Source organism: Channa argus, chromosome 3, assembly GCF_033026475.1.
Source record: "Channa argus isolate prfri chromosome 3, Channa argus male v1.0, whole genome shotgun sequence".
Lineage (NCBI taxonomy): Eukaryota > Metazoa > Chordata > Actinopteri > Anabantiformes > Channidae > Channa > Channa argus.
Window position 1 is genome coordinate 7556656 of NC_090199.1, and position 25148 is coordinate 7581803.

At 40.8% G+C, this 25148-nt stretch overlaps 1 protein-coding gene across 4 annotated transcripts; it reads right to left on the minus strand.

The window, feature by feature from the left end:
* Positions 1 to 431: 431 nt before the first annotated feature.
* LOC137123549 (protein tweety homolog 3-like) lies at positions 432 to 24046 on the minus strand. Of its 4 annotated transcripts, none has more exons than XM_067497429.1 (15): positions 23502 to 24046; positions 22385 to 22570; positions 15467 to 15663; positions 11556 to 11667; positions 11240 to 11460; positions 10962 to 11057; positions 10756 to 10828; positions 10545 to 10620; positions 9762 to 9817; positions 9532 to 9624; positions 8725 to 8817; positions 8475 to 8611; positions 6475 to 6648; positions 5247 to 5322; positions 432 to 3295 (listed from the first exon to the last, which is right to left on the minus strand). In XM_067497429.1, the coding sequence occupies exons 2-15, from the start codon at positions 22508 to 22510 to the stop codon at positions 3161 to 3163; spliced, it is 1665 nt and encodes a 554-aa protein (XP_067353530.1). In that variant the 5' UTR covers positions 22511 to 22570; positions 23502 to 24046; the 3' UTR covers positions 432 to 3160. The 4 variants fall into 4 exon arrangements, with proteins under 4 accessions (XP_067353530.1, XP_067353531.1, XP_067353532.1 ...); XM_067497430.1 differs by having other exon boundaries at positions 23396 to 24046; XM_067497431.1 differs by lacking the exon at positions 6475 to 6648.
* Between the last annotated feature and the right edge of the window lie 1102 nt (positions 24047 to 25148).

Consider the following 25148-nt stretch of genomic DNA (forward strand, 5'->3'; position numbering starts at 1 on the left):
CCAAGCTGTAACACACTACACAAATGTTACCACAACATTAGTTAGTTATTGCAAATGCTCTGTTTGTTTGTTCAGGATACAAAATTATGTCAGTAGATTAAATTTGATTTGGCTGAAGCTCACTGACCTGCACACTTTTCCCTTGATCAGCGTTTTTAGAAAGGGGTCGACACTGTAGGTCAAACAGTCAGGTTAGGTTTCATATCTGAACTGGTGTTTGCTCCCGTGCTGTTATGAAGAGACTTTGTTAAAGCTTGGTTTGTGTGATCAGTGCATGTGACCTTGATTTAACATTTCTCACTGAAGCCATTTAAGGATTTCTAGTTTGGTTTTCAAATGGTGGTATCATTCCCTGCTTACGTCACCTACTCCCTGTACATTTGGTTTCACACGTAATCACTCTGATTACGAAGAATCCACAGTCATGATCAGTACGTTAAAGTTGCTTTAATTTCATTTTTTTTAAAACATTTATTCCAGGCTGAATGATATCATTACCACAGTTTTGACATGTACATCATTAATATTTTTAGTTAAACTATCAGAAAATAAAAACAGCCATAGAAAACATTGTCACATCTGGACAGAGGTGTATTTGAAGTCCTGTAAACCCACAAACATTACGGACTCTTGAACGGGATTGTGGCTCTTTCTTAATCGAGTCCCAGACAAAACTGCACAGGAATTCAAATACAACTTTAAGTCAGGTATGCAGACTACACTGGAATAGTTTTATTAAAACATTGCAAGACAGAGAGTCATTCACCATTAATAAGAGAGGAAAAATGCTGCTCTTGCCTTTGTTCTCCTACAAAACAGGTAGCTATTATTTTATCTTTAAACTTGATTTTTACAAGACAGAACAAAATGTAAAAAACATGTTGTGATATGAAGTGTTGTAAGAGTTTAAAAACATTATGAAAGGCCATTAGTCTGTGACTAGTCCCCAAAGGAAAAAAAAAAAAAACACTGTAAAGTACTAGACCATAGGTAGCATTGTTACCATAACATGGACATTTTCTTTCGAGTAAAATTACACATGTAAGATTGTCTCGCTAATACGAGAAGTGGTCACTGATTAATAATGAAATATTAAAATGCTGTACAGGTGATTGAAAAGTGTTTCAATGTTAGGGCTCTGCTCACTCAGATAACGTCAAGCGTTCAGTTTTCCCTGTTTCTACCTACTACATCACCCATAATGCAAATGGTTATCAGTGAGGCAGGATGTGAAATTACTAGAGATCAAGATGTGAATCTAAATAGGTCAAAAGTAGGGTAAGACAGTTTTTAATGACACTGCGGTTTGTATTGTGTGTGTGTCTGTGTGTGTGTAGGTGTGTGTGGGTGTACATGAGGTCATGTCTGTGTAGAAATGACTCCGGGTAGATAGGCTGACCCTTGCTTGCAGCCAGTCAGACACACCAATCACTGTACTTACACACAGCTAACACTGAGATAGAGCAACGGCCAATTACGCTGCAGTGATGTCACACACACACACACGAGTTCACAACTACAGTTTTTATACACTGTACACAGAGTTGTAGAGCAGGAGGAAAAACCACTGGCAGTGTTGTAGGCAGTGTGTTTTACTTCTCCACCTCGCAAAGTCACCTTGAAGAGGATTTGTGCTTGTGGGTACAAAAAGGAAAAGGAAAAAAAATAAAAAATCACAACTGGTGGCTAGAGGTTGATCCAAGTTCACCAGTTAACAAAATAAAAGCACAAGAAAGAAACAACAAAATACTACAGTTGGTCACAGTATCACATCCCAAACATCAGCTTATGATAAAACATAAAAAAATACCCACTGTCCTAGACTTCCTAGCCCTAGACTCAGGGACATGATTTCTTTTTTTTTTCAGGTTTTGTGACTCAACTTCCATTCACTAATGTTGGAAAGCTACTCCTTTTTAGTGTTTCTTAAATATTTCTGAACACATCCCTGAATGAAACAAAACATGAAAGAGTAACAAAAATGTTTTCTGTCCTCTTCGATCCTGATCGTCCCCTGGGACCTTGACGGGCTTTTACATAGCACCTAGCAAACATGTAGTTGAGATTATTGGTCCATTGTTGCATTTTCAAGTGTCTGTCATGTTCCTTTTTGAAGGGAAAACATTCCACACAAACTTTTTCCGTTTATTTGGAAAACATCTGGAGGCCGTAGGAGGAGAAGACAAAATCAGGCATTTTTTCATTTTTATTTGTTTCTATAGTTTTTTGGCACAGGTTGAGCCATCTTATGTCGCTTGTCTCTCACTCCAACTCCCAAAATTCAAAGGAGTTATCCCACAACAGGATTCCAGGCTCATGTAAAAAAAAAAAAAAAGAAAAAAAAAAGCAAAGAGACGTGGTCACGCTTTTCAAGCTCATGATTCAAGTCTCATTTAGACAACTATGTTAAAAGCTAACTAGAGAATGTGGATGCAGTGGTAAAGGTTTTATCTAAACATGGCTTTGTGATTCACTGGCTTATTATTTGTACAGATGAGTGTTCAGTTAAACTATCCGCCTAATTGGAGGCGTTTGTCTTACACAGCAAATCGTTCCATGATAAACACGCAGCACACCACATTAGGATTCAACAGTCTACATTTCATGAACTCAGGATAAAGCACACGTTTACTATTTACAGCTCTGTACAGTCTGTCTATATGTGTGTGTTAACCGTTTGGTCTGAAAGTAGAACTGTAAAGGGTTTGAGAGGTGAAAATGGCATCTCTGTCTCCACTAGAGGGCAGTGTACAGATTCCAGTGGAGGAGGAGAAATTTCAAGACGGAGACGGTGCCAAGGTGCTTTTAAGGGTATGTGAGTTGATCCACCACAGTGATGGTGGAATGAGCTCGTGTGAGGTTTTGTGTCCACAAAGTAAAAGAGATGTAGATATAGTGATTTTCTAGGATGAAGATCACTATATCTTCTTCTTCTTTGACGTTTTAAACTTTGACCTTTAAAGTGCTGTCCTTTACTGAGGTGCTTGTTTGATGAGGCTTGCTTGTGCTGATCCATGTAAAATTCAGAGGATCTTTACAAACTGGGGGGTCCTGTTGGTGCTTAATTTACTCAGCTCTGGTTGAGCTCTGTTGAGAACTGTGTTAGGTCTTGTTGGCTGTGAGAACTGGATTAGGCTGTACTACGGTTCAGCTCTTATCTCTAGTGGACTGAGGACTGTGGTCGGGCAGCAGGGTGAGGCCGGCTAGCCGGGTCCAGCTGGTCATTAGGAACGGAGCGTCGGTTCTGGTCTGGCCGGTTGGTGGCAAGGTACTTTGCTCTCATACTGGAGGTGTACTAAGAGATGGAAGATGGATGTAAAAGGAAAAGAGGGGTTGTAGAGAAGAGAACAGCAGGTGGTGAAAGAGACACAATTGTATTGGAAAAGGACACAAACAGAGGGGGAAATGGGATCAGAACGGGGAAAAGAAGAATACACAAGAAAGAAAGAAATGGGAAAATACAAGAAAGACAAGAGAGAAAGATAAAAAAACATGGGTGGATTGTGATAAAAACATCTTTACACTAAATAAAAGAAGCACTCTCACAGTTAAATATATGCAAAGGTAGGTAGGTAGGTATGTAATAAGTAAAAAGATAGATAGACAGTTAGATAGATAGACAGATAGATAAGACAGATAGATAGACAGTTAGATAGATAGACAGATAGATAAGACAGATAGATAGACAGTTAGATAGATAGACAGTTAGATAGATAGACAGATAGATAGATAGACAGATAGATAGATAGATAGATAGATAGACAGACAGACAGATAGATAGATAGACAGATAGATAGATAGATAGATAGATAGACAGATAGATAGATAGATAGACAGATAGACAGATAGATAGAATGTGAGGCAAACACACAGGCACAGCAGAAACACTATGACCAGTCATTTGGACAGCCGGGGGTGTTTGATTACAACAGTGATTATACAGCTGATTAGGTCTGGATGATGTTATTGTAAATTAGCAGATGTGATTCATTTTTGTCAGTGGTTTGAAGTTAGTGCTCTAGTTCTGATGTAGAATGTTAGCCTGGCATGAGTTAGTGGTCTCTTCCTAGTTACAGTTGGAAGTCACTGGTTTCCACATCACTGCAGATGACAGGAGAGCATTTCTGCACAGGAAGGCGCCTGGTTGACAGTCCTGCCTAAGAATGATGACCCGTAGCCATTTTGATGGCTGCTACAGTTCAAAAGTGGTGGTGGGAAAACGTGCTCCTGTGAGTGTTTAATGGTGAAGGGTGAGGGGGGGGGGCACAGAAACAGAGGAGACATACACCTCAACCAGAGAATGCACACAAAGACACACTGTGGGAACAGGGGGGAGGGGCAGGAACTTTAAAGGTTTGGGCGTCTGTTTACTTGGGCAAGGAGCTGTCAAAGGTTTTCTGCTTCACTGCAGAGTATGATCAGGTGGCATGGAGCAAGCAATGCATCCTGAAAGGTGTGTAGAAGTAAAAATGGTGGATTTGTTGGATACAGTTTGACAGTCCATGGCTTTGTCGCCCCAACTGTGTGTATACAGATGATACTGCATGGAACAACATTCACAACTACAGGCCCAGCCGCACATTATCAAAGCCAGAATACTGTTAACATGAGGTGGGATTCAGACACCTGTCAGATCGTCAGGATTATCTTTTGGTACGGAAGGTGAATGAGCTAAAAACTACAGAGCTAAATATTAAAATCTTGTCTCATCCCAGAATAAAAAAAATATTTTGTAATCTGCAGGTCCTCTCGGAGTTTACAGATAGCCACAGTGAAACCTACCAGACTTTTTTTTTTTTTTTTTTTTATACATCAGAAATAGAGAACAACTTTGTATTAACAATATATTGGGGCTGATCAACAGTTACACTTCACTCAAAAAGTCAAGTCTCCCTTTTGATGCAGGTGCAGATCCTACTACAATACTGGCTTATTTAGAACTTCCAGGAAATCCCAGGCTGCCAAAATGACCTTCATGAAGGCAATCACTTATCACGGACTAGTTTCAGCACAGAGGATACTTGCAGTGGTGTAGGGATGGGGGACTACCTTCCAATATCCACACTAGCATGCTGTGAAGGCATCATAAATAAGATACAAGTGCAGTTATCGAAATTGGGCCTTTTCATCATGTTGTAAATGTATCAGATGCCATCTTGCGCGCGACGTTTCGAGTCTTTCACAGCAGCACTGTGGGTATTGGAAGATAGTGGAGGCAGAGTGAGATCTAGAAAGTGTGCACTTACAGAGGGTGGAGGGGACTCCCTGCCAATCAGGGGGGTGTTCTCACACCGAGGGTTCTGAAAGTTTGCGTTCTGGCTCCTGCATTACAGAATAAGAGGTTACTGCGTGTGGTCGTCCCACCACTGATGCTGAGCTGCCGAGCTGTGGCCAGCTCATAATAACAACTTAATGACTCTCTGACAAATAGGCTCAGTCACAATTAAAAGCCAGGGATTTAGTTAAATATAGTCAGGAATTGAACATCTCTGCCACATTTTTTTCTTAACAACGTGTATGTTTAAGCGTAAAATATTATTTTTAGGCCTCACGTGTTCATTTCAAGCACAATATAAAATGAGGCCAAATCGATTCTAGTTCCTTGTCAGTCAGACACCTACAAAACCTACGGCAGATATTTCTGATAAAATCAACAAATATGCTTTGCCTTTTTCTAGAGCTTCTGTGTGTATGATAGAATTACAGATTTCCGGTACTATCTTTTCAAACTGTACATATGTATTTTCACCCCGGTAGCTAAAGATAAACAAAAAAGACGTGAACACACATTCACTACTGTTCAATATTTAAAGCTCTGCTTCAGTTTGAAATGTCCTACATACTTATAGGGGAAAGCAAAAGTGGTTTGCAAATGTAAATGGAGTTTCCATAACCTTAAGATAATACAGGGACTAATTTTGTAGGGATTCAAAGTTTCAGATGTTTGCTAGCAGCAAACACCATAATGTGCTTGGTTACCTCACAGCTTAAGTAGTAGCAAGCAACGGAAGACTACAGATATATATGCTTATCTCTCTATTTCACTTATGTAACGTTTGTTTGCAGAGCAAGCAACTGCTGGCTTGTGGCAAACTAAACTGTGTAGCAAGCAAGTGAAATGATTAACTGATGCTATTGCGAGTGCAAACGTACTGCTTTGATCTGGGCTTTGCTACCGCCGTGGACTAAAACAGGCAAGCTGGTTGACAGCAAGTAGCTAATGTCTGTCGGCATCAAATGGAAAGCTGGAGATAGTTTGTACGTAACTCACCGAGTGTACATTTTACTTGTAGTGTGTCACAAAAGACGTGTGAGCCAAACATAGCAAAAGAACTAGCTATTTTAACTTACTGTATGGCAGGCAAAGATGCTGCTAGGCTGCTAGCCTGGGTCCTACGGGGCAAGCATTAGCTACCAATGGCAGGCAGTGTATTGATCCTGCCAGCCTCTAGCTGGCGGTGGGTGCTAACTCACATGTATTCAGTGACGGGGGCATTGCTGACAGTGTGAGCTGTAGCGGGCAGGCTAGCTTCGCTACCGTAGCTGGAGCCACAGCTGTAGAGACTGGGCATGTGAACGCGGTACAGGTTATCGTGAACACCACCCCGTGAGGCACCCGACTCGTCCTCTCCATCTTCCTCATCCGTCCTTCAATTGGTCAGGGTAAGGGCAGGGCACGAGAGGGCATGATGGGCAGGAGGGGAGAAGGTAGAGGGGGAAGGATATCCGAGAGAGACAAGAAAGTGTAAACAAGTGGTTGAAGAGGAGGTTAGGAGATGGGAAGATGTACTATGAGGAGTCCCCTCATACAAAAGACTGGTTAAGGCCATGCCTCCAGCTCCAAAGCAGCTGAACAAGAAGAAAAGCAACATGGACGGCATTCATCTACAAAACAGGTCCACTACAAGTACAAAGTAGTCTCTAATAATACTGCACAACCTAGAGAGGACCCATTAAGCTGTTGTGTGTTTCTGTGTGTGGTTACATATCAAATCCTATGGAGGTGCTGGATTCTTCAGTATTCTCAAAGTTCTCTTTATAGGTGGAAACATGCATTCTCTTTTGTCATGCAGTCAGCCTATGATGCCACCGAGGATTCAGTTCTGGAATTTACTTTCTACGAACCCGTACAATTTCAAGAATCTTTTATGTCATTCATGCATCTCTAAGTGCTCCATGGAAATTAAAGTAAAAAGGTCAGGAAAAAAAGGAGATAAAACCATTTTGAGACATAAAATGGTCAAAAAATGTAAAACGGCTAGCAACATAACAAAATGAGGCATTAAATAAGATATGTGCTGATTTGGAAGTTGGATCTCTGGCTACAGAAATGTACTGGCTTCTGCAGTGTTGGCTAAATTCCGTTCAAGTGCATTTTCAGAACGTAGGCTCAACCATTACGATTTTCTCTTTGCTGTTTCTGGCCAATCTGTATCCACATGCTAAAAAAAAGGTCACATCACGGTGGAAATGTTTAAAAGAAGTAAAAACAGAAGGCACTGGATGAAGAAAATGGTTTGGAAGGCCCTGTGTTAACAGAGACAAAAAAAAACACAGAGGAGATGCTACTATGCTAATTGGCCACCGGATGGAGCTGTTTCACTTATTCAACCAAAATGGAGCCCATCAAACAGACTCAGCTGTTGCAGGACAGTGAGCCTATAAACCATCCGTGAGTAGTTATATCTGCTAAATTCAGGCACATAATGGATTGTAGTTTAATACCTGCTAGGCCATACAGTTGCATTTCTGGCAATTCACAACCACCAATAAGCATAAACCACTATTATGCCACAGCTCATAATTCAAATCATTCACCAGAGTGAAAACCATCACTGCATGTATAGTCTAGAGGTTCGTTAAGTTTTCCACAGAATTATTTGGTTATTTGGACGGCTATTTAAATGGGTAGTTTGGACCATTCAGTTTGCTGAATTTCCTCAAAGCACCATCATTCGCTGAAGCCCAAAGTATTTCCAAATCAGGACAGGGAGAGAGGAGGTAGGGAAGGAACAGAAGGAGGACGTAGGTTATAAAAAACAAAACATGGCGAATACACAATCTAACACAACACTGGTGCTCCACAACAGAGAAACGAAGATGAGAGAGATGTACAAATATAGAAGCAAACAGCCAATGCTGTTTGACTGGCAGTGCTAACAGCCAATTACGACCAACATAAACAACATCTGCAGAGAAAACTGGATGGATGCAAAGATAAGCAGGAAGACATATGAAAGGATACAACAGCTGAGGCGCAAATACACCTTATGTATGACATGCAGCGGCATCTAGGGGATTCTTTTAGTATCAACTGAAGACGGTTAGAAAATCAGAGTTAACGAGTTAAAGCTAGGAGCTAGTAGAAAGTGTTAGCAGTTGGTGTACAGTGAACTACAAAGATGGGTTTTACACAGTAAAGCTTTCCCTGTGGCTCGTGTGACTCAGAAAGACTGTGTTCGTGTGTGTTTTACCTCTTGCCAGGCCAAGTATGTGGCACACTGCACACAATGGAAGAGAACATCAGAGCAGTGACAAAGGAGAAAAGAACCAGGTAGATGAGGCCCTCAACTCCATCATAACAGAGGCCTGTCAATGCTTGAACATAGTCCTACACAGACAGAAAAGACATAAGCGGCGAGAAGAAGAGAGGACAAAACATGAAAAGAAGACATCGGTTGAAAGTCTGATTTTAGAACGTCTCCTAACACACGCGTTACTCACCATGTGTAGGCTGCGACAGTCGACCAGTGCAGTCAGCTGGTGTAGACCAACCTCGGTAGAATTCAGCACCGACTGGATCTGCTCGAGACTCCCCTGCACATGTAAGGCGAAGGTCATAATTCTATGTTTGTGAACCAATTAGAATTTTCTTTATTTCTCTAAAAATGCGGCCTAGATAGATTTGTCCTACGTTCCAAAACTAGATAAAGGGAATCCAATTAAACAAACAAGACAAAAAAAAGTACTTATTACGTTATTTATTGTGGAATATTGGGGAAAAATATGTAACGTTGCCTAATTTATCCAAAAATATTCCTCCATTAGCTTTCTGACTTATCCGCATATCCTTGAACTGAGGACATACAATAATGTTTTTTGCGGAGAAGTGGCTTCCTTATTGCAACTGTGCCATGCACACTATTGTTGTTCCACGTTCTCCTGATGGTGGTGTCCAGTCAAACAGAAGCTGAAAATATCCTTTCTCTATGTTCTCCTTCAAATAAGTAAATTCTAGAGGTCACTTCAATAAAAAAGGTAAATTCTTTTGTCACTTTTCTCTTGTTGGCTTCCCTTTATCCAGTTTTAGGGCTGGTGTGAATATCTGATCATGGTTTAAGCCCTATTTATACAGAAATAGATACTAGGTAATATATAATGAAACAGATCATTTCAAGGGTTCACGAGCTTTCAAACGCGTTGATGCACATCCACACACACCACATAAAGTAGATGTGTTTTCGCTAACGCAAGTCCACTCATGCGAAAATATAAAGCCCAGGAGATCCCTTCACACACAAGCACACAAACCTTGGTGTTGGCATAATCACGTGTTGCTGATCTCAGTAGCTCTGCTACATCATCCTGCATCTCCACCAATGCTTTGTGGCTCCCTGACAGCCTCTACAAGAAATAAAGAGGCACAAGTGACAGTAACAAACACACACACACACATTGTTATTCGTTGTTGCTTAATAGGTTTGCCGTTGAAATAAAAGATCCATATGAATAGCAATTGTGACGGAAAAGGGTTCATTTACCTGCTGGAAGGGGTTAATTTGTCCAGAGCTGCATCTCAGGTAATACTGTAGGATATCTAGGAATATTCCGATAAATAGACAACAAGTGGAATTAGTACATACATTGAACATGCGGAGTTGAATGCAAGAAAGGAAGTGGGCATGAAAGCCGTATTACTCAGAGCCAGAGTAATTGTGTGTGTTTTTACATGTTATGGAGACAACATCTGTGCTCTAGAGCAAGACAGAGCAGAAACAACTGACAGACAACAGAACTCATTAGATGAGTGCAAAGAGGGAATTGAGGGAGCTACAGGAAGTAAATCAGCAAGTGAGAAGTAAAGAGGGATCTAAAAGGATGAAGAGAGAAAAAAGCACAAATGTGTTTGTGAGTGTCTACACACACGCACACATATATATTGTATCTGGGGCAAGCAGGAGGAAGCACGAGCAGGGAGTGTGCTGATGCATTGCAGTCAGCAGAACAAGTGCCAATCAAACACAATCCTCTATGATACACACATTCATACACCAACATAAACGCACACACTTGTTTCTATAAAAAGATGCAACACGTCAGGGATTTTTTAAAATTGCTTTGGCCTCTTAAGTCTTTCGAATAAAACAGCCTGAAAAGGTAAAACTCCCCTTTGGTTGAACGGCCCATAGCCAATTGACTTAGTAAACCTACTGTATGATAAGACACTGGTTAAATTTTTAGAAACACTAAGTTTGGAAACGCTGTTTATAACACAAAAATAGCTGCTGCCCGTTCAGTGATCCTGTAGTTTGTTGTTTGCATACCTTGGTCGATGACAGCATTTTCCCTGGTTACCCTGGTGATGTAAGTATCTGGGGAAACGCAGAAGTCGCTGGCTGACTGTAAGAAGGTAAGCACACATGACATTGTAGGCTACAGTAACATCCATGCTGAACACAGTGGCTCATGCAGTGGGTAGGGATTACATCACTGCAGAGCCAGGGAGCTCGGTGATGTTGCCATGGTTACACTTACAGCAGCGACAGCCAGTTCCAGTCCGAGAGACCCCCAGCTGATTATCAAAGTCAGAACCCCAAGCAGACACACTCTGAAGGACATAACAAACACAATCTTTTAAAAATCGGAATTCTGCTTAGCAACGTGAGATGACTTTAGATTTTACAGGATTTGACTCGACCAATAGGAGCAGCTGTAAGGTATGATGATGTTAAGGAACGTACCCTATCAGAGTGCCTCTAGAGTTGCGTATTAGGCCGAAAAGCACCAGCAGACAAATTAGTACATCAAACAGCAGCAGGCCCAGGTATCCCAACCACCTATAAATATACAAATTTACCACAGTGTGTGTCATACAAATTGGGGATACGCTACTCAATGCCACGGTCTGTCAACTACATCATGGTTGGTAAATGGATTTAGCAATCTGAAAGAATCATTTTTAAATTCTGAGTTTTCCCTTTGATGCATGAAATGAATAACATTACGTCATTGTACAGACCTGTAAAAGTCAAACGCCTCTGTCTTACGGGCCAAGTCCTCCAAGGAAATTTCAGTGTTGGACCAAAAGGGAACATCCACCATCAGCCTTACTAGCTCGTCTAGCTGACCCTGCAGCTTCTGGACAATGGACACGTAGTCTGTCTGTTCCTGGAAGGCCGTCTCTAACTCGACTAAGTTCTCCTCCACTGTCTGGTTTAAGGCCAAGGCGCTGTCGGACACCTAGACATGGACATTAACAGTAAAATCATTAAATTTTTATCATTTTAATTGGTAAGTTAATTCTTTGAACAAAAAAAAGAAAGTAAATAACCTACAAGTTTCTCCACCCCAGATACGGTGCGGTTGGCATGACGAAGGGAATATGCCAAACGACTGGCTCCATCACTTGACTCCCCATTTCCATAAAATCCTACAGCGATGCCAGCGCTGGAAGGCAAGAAAGAGGAAGTGCCAAGTGTTAACGCAATGACTAATTTAACCACCGGATGGCATCAAATTTCTCAGCATGGGTGAATAATATTTTTGTTTTCTCTCGAGCTCACAGCCATACATGCACACATTAAACAAAATAGCAGTACTGACTATTATTAAGTGCAGTTAATCTGTTAACCAGGAATAGGTGCCGCTGAGCTCTGGGTGCTTTGCTTTGGCGTCTCCAACAAGCACAAGACCAGCAAGAATGATGCACACGCACAGACATACACAGTCTACACAATAATTGGGTCACCAGACCGCACATAATATGATTCTTTTGCAGCTCTGTACCCAAATTCACACACAACACATACTTCAATATCTGAGGTCCCTGGCCTGAATATCCTTACCTCCAAACCTGAAAACTGTTTAACCGCATTCACACAACAACCAACCTGGCATCCACCCACCACCAGGACAGAGATCTTTTCTATACTCTTTATTTCGTCCCAACTAAATGGATTTCACTTCATATCCCTCCCCACCGTGCTTTTATTTTTTCCTTTACCGTGTAAAGCGCTGGTCCCCCATGTGTCTGTGTACTATTTGTATTCATGATGTCTCTTTCTAAACACTAACACTAGACAGACTTGTGCAAGAAAATTTATGGCCATTGTTAAAGCAATTCATTCTAGTCCATTAGATCTTGAGTAGGTCTATATTACATTAGGATTTACACACATCTGCACAACAATGGATGTGTACTTCAGAGCCTTATGTGGGACAGACACAAAAATAAACAAAATAAAATGAGGATCAATGTGCTTTTTATGTTGACCTCAACATCTTCTTTTTTTTATCCATCAATAACCCCCCCCATCCCACAGAAAATGACCTCCCTCCACTTATATTTACTCATCTTCTTTTTCTCTCCTACCACCTGTTCTCTTATCCCTCCTCCTCGTTGGCTCCTCTCTCTGTGAGATTTGTCTTACCAGTTCAATACCTGCTACTCCTCTCATGGGACTTCATGCCTTTATTAGCCAACAGCTTAGGATATGAGACATGAATGAAAAAGTCAAATAATTGACTGCAAACACTGACTAACTTAACTCTAATAGACAGCTCCCACATCCAAAAACACACATATAGGAAATCTTTTGCCTTGTTCTGGAAGATGCTAACTCAGATAGACAGGACAATGTTTTCACTTCTGTTCCAGTCCATTTTCAGCTGAAACAGACTTAGCTGCACCTCAATCGATGACAACCGTAAGAACTTGTAAAATCCACATAGAAAGGCCGCTAAAAGTGTATCTTTTGTTCCAGTACTAGTACCATCAATCTGCTCTTTCATTTAAACTGCAGGCCATAAACAAAAGCCTAGTAGGGAAATAATATTGCAATATAAATCAATTTAAAGCTACCACAGATTACCACTCCAATTCTAATTGGTGTATTGCGCCTACAAAATTTGAAAAAAAATAAAATAAAAAAGAAGTTTTTAGCTATAGATATTGGCCTAGATATTTAAACCATTCTGGGAAGCTGAAACCAGCCATTTGCTTAAACAATTACAAAAAATGTATTAATTGATCCAAAACATTGGTTAATTTTCTGTTGCAAACAAATTAATCAACAAATCAAATACTGCTGTAAAATCCAACAGTAAACAATCTAATAAAAGATACAGCTTTTATCTAAACAAAGTGCACCTGCACACAAAGGGAGGAAGTCCACATGTAGCCAGTGTTATGCCAAACAGCATATAATGTCATATTAAACTGTGGACAAAGACACATACACACGCACACACACACAAATTTGTGTATGCTCAGATCCATATCAAATATTCAAAAAGAAATGTTATAGATAATCATAAAATATTAAAACCTACAAAAAACACTACAGCACTGAGTCTCTCTCTCTTACACACACACACACGCACACACAGACGTAGCTTTCCCTGACTGTATAATTCATTTCTCGTCTCCGCATCAAATCTTCTACTGTCTCCATGGCAACCTTTCTAGGCCAGGGAGAAGGCTCTACAAAGAGAAATAATAAAAAAAACAGAGGTGCTACTAACAGAGATGAAGAAAGGGGGGAAGAAGTCAGGAGAAGGGAAGAAGAAAAGTGATGAGAGAGTAAATGAAAGAGGAATAGTTTGTGTTTTCATGTACATTTTTGTGCCAGGAAGAGCAGAGTCTAAAAGAGTCTACACATCCCAGTATCTGTGGTCAAAATACACTCCACGCTGCTGCTGGGTGTGTTAGATAAAACCTTTAGAGTCAAATAAACACAAACGGATGAGTGTAAGCACCTGGCTGTTACAGTTACCACATGGGGTTTCAGGCATAAACACGTATGAGTGAATGCAGTGCCATAGGATAGGCCAACCTGTACGTTAGGATCTTCCTGGTTCACTTGAGAAAAAGCGAACGGGATTTTTTATCTTGACGATTATTGCATAAAATAAGCTCTGTAACACATTTGTTCAGCAAGATATTCACCATTTTGCTGATTTAGGGTTGAAGATTACACACAATTGGGAGAAGTAAAAAGCTGTTGCTAGGCTATAAACAAGAAACACCACAATCACGTGACTGCAACGCCACTACCACTTTACTTTAAATTTTAATTTGATTTAGCGTTTACAGTCATAAACTAAACAAAGCTTTAAAGACGAATTAGTGAGAAGATGAGTCTCTGTATTCGGCATGATAATATTTAATGTTCCCAACAAACTTTGTAGTCCCATTTAGCCTCAAAACAATTGAGTGGGGTCTTTACTGATGACTTTTGTGTCTAAAAATAAAACATCTCTTTGTGTTACTCGGTTACATGCATTTAGGTATAAACTATTTCCAAAAACCCATGTTGCGGAATGAGAGAATCACAATTTCAAAAATACTAACTGATTTCTGGAAGTCAGGACTCTGGTGCAATATAGAGTCATAATATACACAAATGATGAAATCAAAAATTCTGACATTCTGCAAAACACATAAAGATATCAGTGTTTCTATGAACGAGAGGATCAGTGAACTCCATGAACTTTGATATATAAACTCATTGCATACATTACTAAACGTAGTTGCCTAGTTAGTACCGCATTTGTCGCTTATCTGGATATGAACCTGGAACACTGCAGGTACAGTATGCACATCCCTGACCTTCCTGCTCTTTTTACTTCCTGTTTCTTGGCTTTGCTGGTCAAGTGGATGCATTTAACAGTGCTATGAAAACAATATTTGTGGTTATTGAGGCAGAAGGAGGTTCTGTACCATAACATCAAAGCTGTTCTCATCAGCCTTTATTGAAGAATCTCTTTATCAAAATGCCAAAGATTGTTTTATATTGGGGCTTTTATTTCATTTTTTATGTTTAATAATAATAATAATAATAATTCATTAATGTCAACAAGTACTGCATGTGCAGACTGAGTTAACATGGTCAACTGTAGTTCAAATCTAATTTTTAGTTTTTTATTTGCACACTTTTATTTACATGGTCTATACATTTAAACAGCAGAAGGCTGCGTTTTACTGTCCATAGCCAGCAAATCAGGTCCAATGCTCCCCTGTCAATTTCCAGAGAGACGTTAGTCTCTGCTTTAGGCCCCAGAGCAACTGCTTTAACGGCGAAAAATATATAAAATATTTAAATCCTTACGCATTCCACCATGTTATAGCATGTGGCAATGTTGCAGGGGTACAAGTGGTTAAAACACTTGCACACATGATTTTATTGTAACTGTATTGTACTGTAACTGTATTTATTGTAACTGTATTGTAAGGATAACCCCTCACCTGCAGACGAGTGTGGCAATGATGACGCACCAGGCCGTGCAGCAGCAGTCAGCACTTGGCTGCTGCGAATGTGTATGGGAGTGTGAGGATTCGTCGCGCTTGCGTCGCCGGCAGCACAGCCAGAACGAGTAGAAGAGGAGAAACAGGAGGTCCAGGGCCAGACACACCAACGCCACAGCACCAAGCAGCAGAATAGACTAATAGGAAGAGGTAGTGAGAAAGAAACTGTTAGTGATAACAACAACATTTATGCTTTATGCTTTTTAGAGAAATGTTGGACTTGAATCAACCACAAAATGCATCATGTTAGAGAATTGTTCTCATTACAGGGAAAGAGACAATTTAGGAAATGGGGGTAGGATACAGGAAGCAGATTAGCTGATAGGAGTGGAAACCAGATACACAGACAAACCACTTGATTTTTTTTTTTTTTTTTTAGACGGATGCATAGAGATACACATATTGTGCTCCTCTCTCCAGCTATGTGAGACCACAAAAGAGGGGCTGTTAAATGGGCGTGGATACCACGAAATACACATTTGCACACCATCAAACGTGCACACCTTCATAGAGTGAGCGGAAGTGAGGCTGTTGGGGAGCTGTGTGCGCGAGAGACCCACCACACAGATCACACACCCTCTAATAGCTTTGAAGTGTAAAAGAAGGAAGGGCTGGTGGGAGCAGACAGAGAAAAGTGTGTTCGTGAGAGAGAAAGAGGAGATGGCTGTTGAGACACGAAAGAAAGAAGATGTGAAAGAAGATGACTGAACATTAAAATTGGACAAATGGAAAAGGACACAGATAAAGGTTTTATAGCAATTTGTATGGAAATCTCATTTCCTCATACACACTGCAGTGTTAGTTTTCCTTTTTCTTTGTGGGGTCGTCTGGAAAAGTCACTGTGCTCCACAACCACGCAGAGACAAGGGCACGTTTCAGGAAAACCAAACGTTCAACCTGCTAAATCACTTAAGACAAAGGAACGCAGTTCTGCTCAGTCACTAACTTCCAACATATTCAGGGGGCCTCCCTTATGGATGATAACACAATTCTACTCCACCTTCAAGACCCACAAAGACTTCCTGGCTTCCCAGACTTTTTTCACTGCTGGTTTTTCTACTGACCTCATTTTCCCTGGCGTTCCAGGCCCTAACCAAGTGGCTGGTATAGTGTACCGAAACATCTGTGCCAAGTACGGGCTGGAAGTCCCAGAATCAAAATGGCATACACCTCTTGTATGATTCCTAAAATAATTCAAATCACAGAGAGATAAGCGGAAAATGAAACTAAACAAAAGCCAAACTGGTCTCAACAGAGAGACAGGCGCTGTTCTAGGGTTAACAAGGCTACAAGTCTATAAGGAATAAAGTGAAAGTTGAGCTGAAGATGAAATGTCAGTTTTGCAGGTATTTGGATATAAACCAAATCACTGGACAATTTTGACCTGCTGACACAGTGAGAGAAGAAGTTTAAAGGGATAGAAAGGTATCCTAATGGTTACATGGCTTTCACTTTGACCATTTTAAGAAAAGCTTTTCAATTTCACAGTGTGGATTAAAAGGTTAAATGCCAAAACACACTAACATCTCTGATAGTACAAACTATTGCTTATCTGAATGATTCTTCCACCCTGTGGTTTGATTTGGCCAGCTGTCTTTCCTGAGGACCTCTGGAGTAAAACATCACATAAATCCCTGGTAACATTAACAACTCACACTGGAGCCAGATCACATGCTGTCACTAACTTGCCTTTGAAGGCACAAATCTCTTTTTACATTGCAACAATGCAGCCTTTTAAGATCAGCATTATGTTTGAACTGTGTCAGGTGGATCAGATGGATCAATCTGGTGGGTCAGGTTAGTAGGTTACAAAAATAGACCATTACAGCAGATATTGTAGGACACAGCACAATATTTGGAGAGAATAAACCTGCACTAGTGTGATGTGGCATCTGAAGGGATAAAAAGAGGCTAAAAACCTCAAGTTCTCAATTTGCTGACCAAAGATTTTACCTACAAACATTCAAATAGGAGACGTGAAGTCCAACATCCAAGTTGTTATCTGTAACGACTCACCCTGAGTAGGATCCTACTCAGGATCCACGCAGGGGGCTGGAGCCTATCCCAGCTGTCACGGGAGAAAGGCAAGGTATACCCTGGACCAGTAGGTTACTGGTGTCTTGTAATATTGGTGTTGGCTAGTGCTAGAGAAGCTAGGCTATAGTAAAGACGTGCTGTGCTCCACTTTTGCATTTTTTAATCTCTTTTGACATCAAATTCTATAACAGGGTTTAATAACGCTGAATGTTTTTATGGCATCCATTATAGATTGTGCAACAGGACCGATAACTGTATGACACAGACGCAGTGATTTTGAATAGAGCAAAAGAGGAGGGAGCCATAGAAACTGAGATTGAGATGTGGAGCGAAAAAAAACAAACAAGCAATCCACAGTAAATGAATTGGCAATTATTCTGAAAACTGATTCTGCTTTAGTTTAGCTTTAAAGAGCTTGTTATCTTTCTTTAAATAAAAAATTTCAATTTCAATTTGCAGTGATCTAAAACAATACAAGTGCAAACGTTTGGCTTGAGAAATTATGTTAACTGACGATGAAAACTGCTCTAACTGAAGCTGGTACTAGTATAACCCAAGTATGCATAAGCAGCAACATTTGGTGCCTAATGTATAAGCTTCAATATTAAACTTATAATCAGATTGCAGACCAGATGTCTGTAGCCACCTCACTCACTATGTATGACAGCCACTAGATTGACTTTCAGGCAGACAAACCATCACTTTAGATTAAGCGTGGATCAATTAGCTGCTAATAAGCATGGCAAGCTTGGCTGTGCATGTGCGTGTACTTACATGTAGCTGTGTGTATTTGGGTGCACATGTATACTGCTGGAGATCAGCTTGTAGGCTGGAGGAGGGGCTAAATGTTAAACAGCCAGGCACAGTGATCTACTTTCAATCTGTCCATTTAAGTGTGTGTGTGTGTGTGTGTGTGCACTCTTGTGAATGCGTCTATTTGAGCTGACAGGATCAATCGTTTCCACTTCAGTGAGTTGTCCTTGCACTCTCCCTGCCTGTGTGTTACTCTGTGTCCTGGCCACGCCTGCTGTCCTCTTAACTTCTTTCCTGAGGCGCTGACTGACCCTAAGTTCATTCTGCTAATATTCACCTGGACTAATGGTTCAAAGTGCAACCAAAACACTAACAGCAAAATTTGTATCCAGAAAAATGCCTTTTTTTTTCAATCTTCAGACACGGACAGCCCCATTTTTACAAGCACAAAAACAAGCAGAGAGCTTAGGGGCTTGGGTGTGCTGACACGCATGTAGCAAAGAGCAAACTGACTTGCAAGGATGGACTATCAATCAGAAAGTGTAGCGATTAGCAAATACACTCTTAGCCAGTCACATCCCTGAAACAGCTGTGCCAGTCAGAGACGCAAGACAACAGCTTAACAAATGAAAAGAGGCTTCTCCAAGAAATTCCACTGCCAACTGGATGGTGCAGAGCAGCACAATCTAAACACACAGCAGCCCCAGTCTGCAGCCACAGGCAGGTGGTGTGGTTTTTATTTAATCTGAACAGTAATATTAAAAGTAATTAATAAAACTGTATTCTACTGTATGTCATCATACCAAAAATGTGACGCATCCGGAATTTGCATTGTAATACATTTTAAGAATAAAGCTACTTCTGCTAAAAGGAACCTCGGAAAACAAGATTCATACCCTTCTCTAACCCTCTACCCTTCAGCTTTAAACCTAATAAATGCTAATTGTTTATGCCACTTTACACTCATATGCTTGTTGAGCACAGACCTATTTATATGGTTGATCTACATTTTAAGCATTTCTGGGGATCTGATCCATGTATTTAGTTTGAACTTGTTGAGAAAATCACAGAATGGCAGTGGCAGCAGATTAACAATGTATCTTAAACCGACAGGGGTCTTAGCTTATAACACTCTGCCAACAACTGACCTTCTGCACCAAACATGTGCTTGGCACCAAAATATCACGTTTTTCATTAGAAAAGTACCAAACGATCTGCGCTGTTTGCACTTGTTATTGTGATTCTACAACAATAGGGCCCATTGAAGATGAGAGTGGCACCTTGAGTCTTTAAGCCTTTTTTAACATGCTATGAGAAAATGCCTTCCACTGTACAAATTGTCGAATGCTCTTCAAAATGCCAATTGACTTACTTTTCACAGCTGTGTGTTTTATTACGGGTCACATGATTCCTCTGTAATGTTCTGCAGCTGTTTAACTGTGGCTGGTAGCTGACTCTGCTATTCTACTATAACACAAGCAGACAAATGCACACGCACACACACATGAATAAGCGCAAAATACAATTCCAATGTCTTGCAGAACATCAGGAAATGAGCTCCTATTTCAGCTCTTCCAAGAAAAAAAAAGTCATAGTCAGCATCCCTAATAAAGTCAAAGTCATCAAAAAGCAGCTGCACCAGTGCATGAATGTTAAACAGTTTGCATGTTAAGATGAAAAACTACTTCTTCACAACAAAAAGTGAGCGAGTGAGTGAGTGAGTGAGTGAGTGAGTGAGTGAGTGAGTGAACTATTGTGCAAAGAGAGTTTTTTGAGCAGCTTCAGAACTCAACAGCTGAATCCAAATAAACCTGTAAATTGTGTCATCAGTACACAGACGAAGCTCTTTCTATTGTGTGAGTGTGTATCATATTGTGGTAACAGATTCAGTGCACTGAAGGACACTCTGTGGGACATTGCTTGCATGTTCATGTGTGTGCGGGTATGTGTACGTGTGTGTGTCTGTCTATTTGTACATTTCTCAGCTGGATGAGTGGATGCATGAAAGCCTTTGAGACAGATAAACTAAACCAATCTAAAGGAGGGCTCCAGTGAAAGAGTGAAAGAAAGAAAGACAGCATTCTTTCACCACTGACTACAGCCCTCCCCTTCCCAATCTCTACCCCCCTTCCCTCCCTCTTCACTCCCTTCCCCTGCCCCATTCAACCTCCTTCTTCTTGTTCTTCGCACCCTCTATCCTTCCCTCTCCCTCCCCCTGTCTAGCCAGAATTAATGATTTCACCCTGAATAGAACCTCTATGTTCACTCACACACACACACACAAAGCCTGGGGGAGATCTGTGACCTCACCTCGACAAACATCACTAAGTGCTAAATACGCACTGACACTGAGAGTGATCATCATGACATATATATAAATATATACATATATCTATATCTATATATATGTGTGTGTCTCTGTGTGTGTGTGTGCAGCACATACAGTATAACATGAACAACCACTCTAATAACTAGAATAACATACGATATAATAACTAAGATATAATCTTAGTGCAGATTGCTCAGTGACATAGAAACAGTCCCATCTGCTAAAATATGTCAGGATGTAATTAGTATGAAAGGGGGTCCTTAAAATTCCAGTGGTCACACACATTGACACACACACAAAAAGGCTCTTAGTTAAACACTGAATAGCTCACAGGAAGTGGCTATTTGGCAATTTAGAAGCACCTCCCATGGCTCATCAAGCCTTCTCTCTCCTCTAGCCTCCAATCAGTCCCTTTTTATCTTTCTCACTCCTCCTCCCCCTTTCTCCCTGCCTCTCTCCAGTTCTCATCTCCCTCACTTGTTCATGGATGTGGGTGTCTTCCCACGCTCTGCTCTTGAACTTGCACGCCCTTCCTCCACTGCCTATACATGTCAGCAAACTGCATTAAGGGGGTGACGGCAGTCATGCAGGGCATGAAATGTGGGAATCTATATGATGTGTCTTGGCTTTGTGTGGGCTACCAAGGCTGTGTTTTCTGCTGCAGAGACCTGGAAGTCACCTTGTTTGATGATTCTAATGAAATGCGGGAAAAGTGGGCCAAAATCTCTCTTTCAGATGTGAGTGCTGCTCTCCAAAGCAATGCGGCACACTCAGGCAGTGTTTTATCAAAGAATGACTGCTTTAATGCTTTTAACTCATTTTTAAATGATAAACTCATTGTTTATCTAATGATATATAAAATAATAGTAACAAAAGTCCATCACTAGTACCCAGAGCGCCAGGTACTGTCCTAAAATTGCGTGTTATGTCCAAAAACAGTCCATACAAAATTAGTTTGCATCACATAAAACCTTTGGGAAAACAGCAGTGGGAAATTTAGGCTTTAAAACAAAGGAAACAATGAATCAATTATCTAAATTGTAGGTGATCATTTTCCGTCATTTGGCTAATCAATCCATTAGTTCTTGTAGAGCAGTACTCAATCACAGACTGGATATCTAAAAGATAAAGTTTGCTGTCCAAAAAGCGACTTTTTCCCTGCATACATTGTTTTATTTCAATAGTTTGGAAGAGGTAAGATTCTTCAACAGTCCAGAAGGAAAAGGCAAAAAACACAAAACATTTTACCCAGTGATAAGAAATGTTGGGTCTTTTTTTTCTACCTTGCTATTCATCCCGAAGATTTTATACTGCATCCTTTAGGGGTTGCAAGATTAAACATGTAAGATTCAAGAGTCAAGATTCCACTTTATTGATCCCATAGGGAAACCGTGTCGCCTTGTTCTAGCTGCTCCCCACGTGAAAGGCAGAAAAGAAAGGAAAACCAGGTTGGGAACCACTAGATTAACTAATAGTTTCTGCACTTCAATTATCTTTAACAATAATGGAGCGGGTAGGGGGTCACTTTCTCTCTCACACACACACACACACACAGATCGATGCAGAAAGGGATCCCACATCTCTGTGGTTGTAGGACAGCCTCAGTCACTACTTGGCCACTCTGCTGTGAAATTAGTGTGGGCAGGTGGCAGGAGGCAGGATGACACGGTGATGCTGCATGATGAAGGGGATGATGAATTCTGAGTGGGAGGTTAATTATTCTGCCATACTTGTCTTACCTTCTGGTAATCCGAGTCCTCGGGTCTGAAGTCACTGCTCACCATCTGAAATTCGATGTTGAAGTGAGGCAACCGGTGAAGCAAATTCACCCACCAAGGTGGTGAGTAGTTCACTACGGCGGCCATCCTGATGCAGCTACCTGCCAGCTGTCACTTCACGCTCAAAGCCAAATCTTCACACGGACGCTGTAAAGAAAGTCACGACTGTCGTGGGTAACAAAGCACAGATTATGCACGATTCAATCTACCTGTGATTTGCTTTAGTTAAGCTAGAAAACAGCTACTTATTACCAAGCACATTAAACAAGATAAAGTCACGTGTTGATAACATTGCCACCAAAACCTAAGGGGGCCAAAACTCTACAATACAAACATGACTTATTTGAGTTTTCTTTCAAATCCTTACAAGCTCAAATAATAAACCGGATAAATAAGATTATTTATTTCCAGTTTGGGCCGGTTTTCTTTTACTGATCCTGTTTAACTGTTAGTTACTGTTGGTTACTACCTTGTAAACACCGTGTGTCATTAATGTGCTGTAGCATGATAAGTGAACACATTAGTATTAATAAACAGCTCAGTCTCAATTCCACTGTTGCCCCAAATAAACCAAGTTAAATCCAGCACAGAGGGGACGATTTATCCTAAAAAAAAAAAAAAAAAAATTGAGCAAATATGAAGCCTATGTGGTCATACTATGTTTAGCCCCACAGCACATGAATTATGACATGACAATATCATGGCTGACAGCTACCTCGCATCACCCAATTTACGCCCATACGGTAAAACAGGCTTGGTGAGATAAATGCTTAGTAGACGGCGAAATGGCCGATTTCTCAAAGCCCAAAGATAAGCACCGCTCTATTACATTATATGTACTGTACCACCATCCTCCCATATTCAAACCACGAGCGTTGTTAATCACACATCTGCTACGTTAGGTCTATAAATTGTTAGCTAACGTTAAACCGGGATTAGCTAGCCTCATCCCGCTTTGTCCAGTAAAAATACCGCAGTCTTCGCGGTGTCGTCAAGGCAACGGGGAGAAGAAACTGCAAGAATCCGCTTCGGGTCTGCGTGTCTGTGGACATCCAAGCCGCTGTGTTGGGAAACCTACCAGGTGAAGTCCAAGCGGGTGTAGACTGTCGTTTAGCGGAGTCCTGGGAGTCCAGGCCGGCGTATATTTCACCTATTGTCTTCAGAGATCCGGTGGTGGATTTGAACACCAAAGCCGTGCGCTGCTGCATCAACGCGGCCGAACCGAGCTAACTCCAACGAGCGGGTCGGCTGCAGTCCCGACCACATTGAAAATAAAGCAATATAACGGCGCGGTCCGCTCACATTTCACCTAGCTACCTGGGGAGAGTACCCTTTTTTCTGAGCCCAAATGCTGCAGAAAACGAGGGGTTAAACCCGCTGACCCGCAGCCCAGTGTCCTTTTTTTTTTTCTTTTTTTTTTTTTTACAACAATGCCGTCGTTTCTCGGTTTGTGCCCGTCGGCGCTGCTCCCACGACGCCCGCCGGTTCCGTGTATCTGGCGCTGCGGTGCTTCAGTTGGATGCCGCTGTCGGAAGAGTGAAGCAAACACGGCATTTAAAAAAAAAAACACCCCAAACCTGGAGGACGGGGGTATTGCGGCAGCTCCCGCTCTGTTAATGTGTGTGGACAGGAGAGAGAAAGAGCAAATGCGCAAAGAGAACGCCCCCTAAAGGCCACATCCCGACAGTGCGTGTTTAAAAAAAAAAGTACTCAACACGGCACAAAACTGGACTAAAGTACTACAATCTTCTACTTTTTGTAAAAATGCCGTTATAAAAACAAGTCCTGCATTTAAAAAAGTAACCTAAAAAGTACAAAAGCGTACATACTGTATACTAGTTCACATTTCCTGACTATATATCAATGGCAGAGTTGCTAAGTAACCAAGTACATTTAAGCTAGGTAAAATTTTGAGGTACTTGCACTTTAATGGAATATTTCTAAGGTATGTTACTTATACATAATAAAAACAAATAACAATAGTACTGATTAAGCAACTGTTCAGTATAAAAGTACAGTTACCTAACTTAAATGTACTTAACACCTCTCAGGTAATGTGAAGTAGTATACAGTGTGTATCCTTTTGTACCTTTTTAGGTTACTTTATTAAATGCAGGACTTGAAGTTGAAGTGTTTAGTACTTTATTCGCCACCTATTGTTTTGCCCAGTGTTGTTCAGTGTTTAGTACTTCAGGTACTAAAAACAAATAATATTATGGATTAACCAGCTGTTCAGCAGATAGAAGTACAGTTAGAATTTAGAACGTCTGTAGAGGTTTTCTGGTCCACACCAAGTGTCTAGGTAATATTTGGTCTTTGCCATATTTTCTTTTACATTTGTGAGTTTCCAAAACACATGTGGACTAGACTTTAACTTTTATGCAATCACCATCACATTTAAGTGTTTAAATTACAATATCCTTGTAGAATTAATTCTTCACCTTAACTGGAGATAAGTGAAATCAAAGTTGTACATTTACTGGAGGTAGAGCATTGTTTCAGGCAAGTAATTGCACTACTAGTTGAGTACTGGTACTGTGTACAACTACCACCTCCTATCACTGAATTGTAGTGACTAATGCATTATTGTGTTTGACACTTGTGAAGCAGCTAATGAAGTTGGAGTACATTTGGACCAAATCACATGCCATTATAATTATACATTATATATTTTGAATCTAATAATTCTAAGATTCAAAATCCATTCACCCAGGGCATTGGATAC

Coding starts and splice junctions, on each gene's coding strand:
- LOC137123549 (XM_067497429.1), bottom strand. CDS start 22,510: ATGGCCGCCGTAGTGAACTACTCACCACCTTGGTGGGTGAATTTGCTT. Junction 9,818..10,544: donor AAATGCTGTCATCGACCAAG/GTATGCAAACAA, acceptor GAATATTCCTAG/ATATCCTACAGTATTACCTG. Junction 8,612..8,724: donor ACTGTCGCAGCCTACACATG/GTGAGTAACGCG, acceptor CTGTCTGTGTAG/GACTATGTTCAAGCATTGAC.